This window comes from Triticum aestivum, chromosome 5B (assembly GCF_018294505.1).
Source record: "Triticum aestivum cultivar Chinese Spring chromosome 5B, IWGSC CS RefSeq v2.1, whole genome shotgun sequence".
Taxonomy (NCBI): Eukaryota; Viridiplantae; Streptophyta; class Magnoliopsida; order Poales; family Poaceae; genus Triticum; species Triticum aestivum.
Window position 1 is genome coordinate 284,075,014 of NC_057807.1, and position 7,666 is coordinate 284,082,679.

Below are 7,666 nucleotides of genomic sequence, written 5' to 3' on the forward strand. Positions count from 1 at the left end.
ATAGCAGCGAGTACATGCATGGAAACCCATGAGCATGCACTCACACTTACACATATGTGCAGTGACTTTGTTGGACATGCTAGAAGTTTGTTAGTCTTGGTTCTTGGGGGTACTTGTCTCCCCCTCTCGTTTTCGCACCTACTGGCTAGCTGGAGACCGCAGAAAGCTACAGGCCAAAATGCAAGTTAGGAACCCAAGACTTTGGACAGTACTTAACTTTAATCACTAGCCTCTTAGCCGTGCCTCCTTTTTTCTCAAGGAATTATTGTCCCCTCTCTTCTCCTTGGCTAGCACTAGAGGCTAGTGTCAGTGATCTACCAGCACGGCAGCACGTACTGGTTAGTTTTCCTTTTTCCCTTTTCCGATGGACAGGAGCCGGCAGTACTGGCCAGTACTGTAAAGTTTTTGGGCGGTTATTACAACTGCATCTTTCACCTTCTCCAGATCGATCTATCTGCTATCTATCTATCTGCCCTTGCAGATGTATATATGCTTCCTTCCAAGGGCCAGCCACCCACATAAATATGAGTGAGATCATCCCCCTTGCTATATCGTCTCGCACACGCCAGCTTAAATTCCCATATGCATCTTGACAAACCTTTCTAGATAGATAGACAGATAGAATTGAGCCGTGACCTCACTCTTAATTTGGCCCCTCTCTCTTTCTCCACACGACTGATCACTGCGATATCACCACTGACGAGATGGCACCAAGGTCCTCGTCAACTCGCTACTAGATCGTCCGAGGCAGGCACGGCCGGCCGTCAATTGATCTCCCATGGAGGCGAGCAAGGGAAGCGATGGGAGCTCGGGCGCCTCGGCGAGCAACGATGACAGCACGGTGGAGGAGGAAGGAGCGGGCCGTGAATCGCACGAGGACGTCTGCAGGGGGAACTCTTTGTCGTCCTCGTCGGTGCGCCCCTACGTTCGCTCCAAGAACCCGCGCCTCCGCTGGACGCCGGAGCTCCACCACTGCTTCGTCCGTGCCATTCATAGGCTCGGCGGCCAAGATCGTAAGGCTCAATTCAGTTTCCATCATCTTATATTATTCCTTAGCTAACCAAACCCCTCGTCCATGTTAACTCCATGTTTTGTGGGTGTATATATATAGGTGCAACTCCGAAGCTCGTTCTTCAGTTGATGAACGTCAGAGGGCTTAGCATAGGCCATGTCAAGAGCCACCTCCAGGTTTACGTTAATCAATTGTTAAAACATCCATGTGCAACTTAGGTTTTCTTTCTTTTATGATGATCTTTCCCTGCCTGCTTTGTTTACTAATTAATTAGCATATGTGTCCTCTTGCATGATGTCGTAAATTCAACCATCTTCAGATGTATAGGAGTAAGAAGATTGATGACTCAGGCCAGGGTATGTTGTGGGTGTAAAAATGAATGATTTTTCTTTCCTTGCTTTGGTGTTTTTCTGATCGATCTGATAAAGTTTGTTTTTGCAGTCATAGGTCATCTCCCCTTGCCCCATGCCTTCCATCATCGCCAGAGTGGTGCGGGCACCATGTCGTCAAGGTAGTTGGATCCATTAATTTGGTCTATACACCTTCAATCTGTTGCGTGGCTAGCAAATCATTCAAGTAAGCAGTCCTTAGCTAGCATGTCGATCCGGCTGATCTCCTTGGTAATTATGAACTAGGTTTGGTGCTGCTGCATGGCCTCCATGGAGAAGCTTCCATGAACCATACTGGGCCCATGGTCGCCCCTTCCTTGGATCGAGGACCTACAACTCTTTAGAAGCTGAAACCGAGGCGGCTTTCCTTCGGTCCCGAGCTCAACATGTAGCTCGAGCTGCATCTAGCAATCCAGGATTGATGATGCAATCAGGCTGTGCATCTCTGAACGATCATCATACCATGAACCACCAGCATAAACGACTGCTGCAACCGACAGTGCGTAATGACGACGATACCCATGTTCCTCTTGATCTTGATCTCGATCTCGATCTCTCGCTCGGTCTCCCCGTGCCGAGGAAGGAGGCGAAGTGGAAGAGATCGGGCTGCAGCTGGGTGAAAGAAGGCCCTGATGAGAATGGAGCCGATGAAGAACAAGTGGATGAGATCAGCACTGCCACTATGCTATCTCTGTCCTTGTTCTCTCCTGGGGATGCTCCTCGGATGATGAGTAGTACTAGTGCTAGTGATCGTGCAGTAAATGTCAGTGTGGATATTAAGAGAGGAGGGAAAGATGAGCATGCTACAAGGAGGGCAAGTACTCTTGATCTCACCATATGATCAGTATGTAATGTGGTGATATCTCGTGGTACTTGTCCATACATCCATATATGTTATATTATGTAGAGCGAACATATATATACCTATGTTTTACCATACATACTATGTTATCTTCTAATTAATGTTCGTTGGTTTATAGCTGCATCTAAATTAATGAAGATATGCCCTGCTATACTAGGACGTATATGGTCTTGACCCTCAGAAAGAGTCGTATGTTATTACGACGCTGGCTTTTCGGAAGAATTGTTTTTCCATTTTAGATCTAACAGTTAGTTTGAAAAGTTATTTTTTATGGTAAACAAAACCATCCTAACTTAGGGCAACCCAGGAGGATCCAACCATCATTCTTGAGGCGGTTGTATCACATGATCTGCGGATCTTGCATTCATACTTTGGGATGCATGGCTCGCACGGTGACCTCATTGTCCTCCGGAGATCTCATCTATTTGCAAAGGTTGTAAGAAAATACAGAACCTTGGAATTATATGTTGTATTGATCTGACCCTTGTAGGGGTATACATAGAGTACATGAGGGATAGAGGCTTGAAGTATTAGACAAGTCATATTTTGTTTAAGCTATTCTATCTTTGCCTCCTTATCTCTATCTTAAACAGAGTTATACTTCTAACATTTCCCCTTAGTCGTAGCAGGAGTAAAGTGGACGATTGCAACTGAATTTGAAGTCTTGCGCTTTTGTCGTCTTCTCTGCTGCGTCATCATTAACTGTGTCTATGATGGGTCGGCACCTAGGGCGGTGACTACGTCCCTCCTAGTGCCTTCCTTGTCTCTCCTCTATTCCCTCCCGAAGTCACAGCGGGAGTTGAGTGGATGCTAGTGACAATGCAGACTGGAGTTTTTGCCAATGAGTAGCTGTAGACGTGGTTCTGTATGTCGATGTCGAGGTAGCTGGTCCTAGTGATGTAGCTGTGGTCGAAGTAGTTGTGGTCAATGATGTAGTCATCGTGGATGAAGCCACACAAAGCCAGAGGCGCAAAAAAGCGCTATGTTGTAGATGACGGAGCTGTAGTCATGAACGATGCACCTTGTGGATGTCAGAGGGTGCCGTCAGCGATGAGTCCATCTCGAGCACACATCAATTTTGCAAGAACCGTGTGGCCATGTACGGATCGTCACAGTAGTGATGCCATGTCGATGCAGTCATGCGTAGCTGACACGATCATTGCTGTCGTCGAGGTCGCGTCTTGCAGATGTACTGTCGGAGGACGCTGGAGATGTCCATCTCGTGGACGGGGCGGCGGTGGTGTGTTGTGAAGATGTTGATGAAGACCACTTGATGAAGACCTTGTCAATGAAGTATCGGTGTTGGCATTGCGGCGGCGTGTCGATAATGATGCATCGCTTGAAGGCGTCCGTATGTGGCAACGACGTGTCGGTGCCGTGTTGTGCCGAAGAAGTATGTTGGCTCGTAGCCTGGCATAGTCATACAGCTCGATGAAGTGGCATTGGGTTGGCACCTAGGGCGCTAACACGTCCCTTCTAGTGCCTTGCTTGTCTCTCCTCTATTAAGCTTGCTGCTGGTGGAGCTTCACCTTGCAACTATGTTGTAAATTGGCATGACTATCACATGGGCTGCTGCACCTACATTGTCGGTGGACTCTATCCGCCATGAGTCACATTTCTGAAGACAATATAACGTCCACAAGGCAACAAGAGATCTCACTTTGTGGCGTGCCAAGAATCCGTGAGGAAGTATGTTGAGAGAGCTTTTGTTGTGCTTCAAAAACTCTATGTGATTGTCCATGACCCTGCTGAGTATTTGAAGCCTTAGAGATTATCAAAGATCATGCCAACATGTGTTATCTTGCAAAACATGATCATCGAGGATGAGAGCGAGAGGACCCGGAGAACTTGTGGTTCATCTACAATGGTGGCCTGGTTGAGCCGTAACATCACTGAAAAATGATCTAAGCATTCCTCGAAGCACATTATGGATCGAGAGCCAATAAACTCACAACCAACTCTAAGATGATCTTGTTGAGTACCATTGCAACTTTATAGCACCTGATTCTTGTACTTTTATCATGTTTTATTCGGATTAGTTCATTCGGACCGTATGGCGTGTTGGAATTTGAAAACATTGGATTTGATATGTATTTGAATTGTGTGTATTTGAAATCTCAAGTTTCGAATTAATATGATGTGAAAATATATGTTCAAATGGAGTTTGTATGCAAACGTTTAGAAAAAAAACAAGAAAAGTTTTTTTTAGAGGATCACATTTTAGGGCTAAATGCAAAAAAGTTTAATTTCTCAATTTTTAGGGGATTAAAGGATAGGGGAAATTTATACATGACCTGTTTTTTCCGAGACCATACTTATATATGACCTTTTTTTGTGGGGCTCATGTATCACCTTGATAGCACAGTATGCCATGTTTACTTTCAGATGGAGCACAGTACGCAGTCAAATTTACTACAGTATGCATGTTTGACAAACAATATTTATTACACCTTTTCTACAGAACATGACGCTGAAGTTCAAGATATGAAATTATTTACAAGTCCGGCCACATGAAACTAATTAGCACAGTTAGGTACAGAACTGACTATGCGCAGTCCGTGCGAACTTCTTGCCAGCTTTTTCATGCTTCTCATCCATGGAGAAGTTTTTCATGCTTGACGGTTTGGATTCAACGCTAAACGCCTGATTCGGTTCGGTGACAATTTCTTTCTTTTCGTTCAGTTCTCGGAGAAAATGGAGGCATTTGTTTTGTCATGTTGACACCCAACTTAAGGTACCGTCAATCATTTTGTTCTCGTTAGGCAGGTTTTAAAATGTAATTTGTATTCCCTTCATTTACATCTGATTTTTTTTTTTGAAAGATCCAGGAATTCCTGGCGTTCCATTGATTTAGCAGAGAGCATTGGTTAAAGCATACAAAGGCGGGGGGGCTGACCCAAGGGTCAAAGGAAATAAGGCAAAAGAAAACAGAGAGAAAAGAAAAAGCTAGGGTTTATCAAGTTACATATCTCCCAATGTGTCCCCGAACGGGGGCTCTAGGCATGTTGCGCCCGCGGCGCGCCACAGCTCGATGGCTCTCCTTATGGATGCCAGCACCTCAGAGGCAGATGCCACCTTTCCCCTGAAAGTGCAGCTGTTTCGTTCTTTTCATATTTCCTAGAGCGCCAGAAGAATAAGGGAGTTGACGCCTTTCATGAATGCTGGGCAAGTTTCGCTAGTCATCTTGGTGGCGATCAGTGTTGAGCTTGGCAGCAGATGCCATCTGGCCGGGTCGACGGCACCACATCCGTTCCACTCCGCCAGCTTCTGCCAAACCGCGACAGCAAAATTGCATTGCCAGAAGAGGTGTGTAGTTGTTTCAAGATTTCTGAGGCATAACTGACAGAAATATCCGTTCGGCCATCCTCTTCTTTGGAGTCTGTCGTTGCACCAGATTCTTTCCTTGAACAGCAACCAGTAGAAGATCTTGATTTTTCCAGGGGCCCAGGTGCTCCAAATTAGTTTGTGCGCGGGTGATTTGATTCTGCCCATGAGCTGCATGTTGTAAGCTGAGGCAGCAGTGTATGTTCCTGACGCTGTGAATTTCCAAGTGATTTCGTCCGGGATCCCAGGCTGCAGCTGCACATTTGCAAGGCGGATGCGCTGGCCAAATGAACAAAGTCCTGGAGTAGAGCATCAGTGTTTCCATGAGCCAGGTCACGGATCCAGGTGCCAGCTGAAAGTGCCTCTTTCACTGTTCTGTTCTTTCTCCTGGCGTGGGCGAACAAGGCTGGGAAGGATGCTCGCAATGTCGATGATCCCAGCCACGCGCAGTTCCAGAACAATGCAACCTCCCCGTTCCCGATAGTGACTCTTGTTGCAGCAGCGAAAAGCTCCTTGTCTGCATCATCACAGGGCAGCTCCGAGCCCGCCCATGGCCGATCAGGGTTTCTCCAGCTGAACCAAAGCCACCTGAGCCTGAGTGCGCGAGAGAACTGCTGCAAATCAAGGACGCCGAGGCCTCCATAGTCCATCGGAGAGCAGACAGTGGGCCAGTTAACCTTGCATTTGCCGCCAGAAAGCTCTTCGTCTTGAGCCCAAAGGAAGCGACGCCTGCATTTGTCAATGTCTTTGAGCAGCCTTTTTGGATCTCGCAGAACCGTCAGAGTGAAGATTGGCAACGCCGTTAGAACGGAGCGGACAAGAACCCTACGTCCTGCTATCGACATGAGGAGTCCTTTCCATGCCGCCAGTCTAGCTCTTATGCGATCAAGGATGAATTGTAGGTGGACTAAGCGGACACGGGAGATGGTAATGGGTAGCCCTAAGTAGCGCAACGGGAAGCCTACCACCGGACCACTAAAACCATGTAGTACATCTTGAAGATCAATGTCACCACATCTAATCGGCGCAACCGATGATTTTTCTATGTTGATGCGGAGTCCCGTGGCCTTTCCTAAGTTATACAGCAGCAGAAACAGGTTGTCGATCTCCTGGCGGGATGGGGTGGCGAAGATCATGGCGTCGTTGGCGTAGAGGCAGGTTCTCAGGGCACCTATCCTACCCTGCAGGGGGTGAGCAGGCCCCATTCCTCCGCTTTTTCTAGGAGATGGTGCAATTGGTCTATGGCGATTATGAACAGCAAGGGCGAGAGCGGTTCTCCCTGTCGCAGGCCTCTACGATGGTCAATGTCGCTTCTAGGGCAGCCGTTGAGGACGAAAGCCGAGGAAGAGCTAGCTAGCAGCATCGAAATCCAATCCCTCCATCTAGCGCTAAATCCTAACTTATCTAGTAATTGAAGCAGATATTCCCAGGAGACGTTGTCGAAGGCCTTGGCTATATCTAGTTTGATGAGCAGGGCTGGTGTTTTGCGGCGGTGCAGCGAACGGACTGCGTTTTGAACATATAGGAAGCTATCCTGTATGCATTTTGATTTCAAGAAGGCCGACTGGGCTGGTGAGATGAGCTGCTCCATCACCCGCGACAGTCTCAGCTGCAGCACCTTTGAGATGAGTTTGGCTACAGAGTGAATTAAACTGATCGGTCGAAAATCTGCAATCGTTTCAGCTCCATCCTTCTTTGGCAGAAGAGCAACAAGTGCCTTGTTTAGAGGCTTGAAATCACCGGCCAGGTGGTGGAATTGGTGGAAGACCGCAAGAATATCATGCTTGATTGTCGGCCAGCAGGCTCTGAAGAAGGTACCGTTGAAACCGTCAGGGCCCGAGGCTTTTTCAGTGGGCATAGCTTTGATAGCGTTCCAAATCTCTTCTTCAGTGAATGGATTATCGAGGCCCCCACCCTGAACGGACGGTAACTAAAGCTCATCCCAGTTGATCATTTTTGGGCAGTCTTGCTTAGATCCCAACAGACTGTTGAAGTGTTCAAAAATGAACTTCTCCTTTTCTTCGTGGGCAGTGACCAGCCCCCCATTTGTTTTCAATGCAGCGATGAAGTTTTTGCGAC

The 7,666-nt window shown here is 47.3% G+C and overlaps 1 protein-coding gene across 1 annotated transcript; it reads left to right on the forward strand.

Annotated features, from left to right (window-relative positions):
- Nucleotides 1–492: 492 nt before the first annotated feature.
- LOC123115994 (transcription factor LUX) lies at nucleotides 493–2,360 on the forward strand. The gene is made up of 5 exons (XM_044537016.1): nucleotides 493–1,013; nucleotides 1,112–1,188; nucleotides 1,332–1,368; nucleotides 1,454–1,523; nucleotides 1,648–2,360. Exons 1-5 carry the CDS (start codon nucleotides 779–781, stop codon nucleotides 2,240–2,242), a joined length of 1,014 nt encoding a protein of 337 aa, XP_044392951.1. The 5' UTR covers nucleotides 493–778; the 3' UTR covers nucleotides 2,243–2,360.
- The last annotated feature ends 5,306 nt before the right edge of the window (nucleotides 2,361–7,666 follow it).

Bases quoted from the DNA above. Each gene is read 5' to 3' on its own strand.
- LOC123115994 (XM_044537016.1), top strand. From the start codon at position 779: ATGGAGGCGAGCAAGGGAAGCGATGGGAGCTCGGGCGCCTCGGCGAGC. The intron at 1,014-1,111 runs GTAAGGCTCAAT...GTATATATATAG, and splicing joins TAGGCTCGGCGGCCAAGATC to GTGCAACTCCGAAGCTCGTT. The intron at 1,189-1,331 runs GTTTACGTTAAT...AACCATCTTCAG, and splicing joins ATGTCAAGAGCCACCTCCAG to ATGTATAGGAGTAAGAAGAT.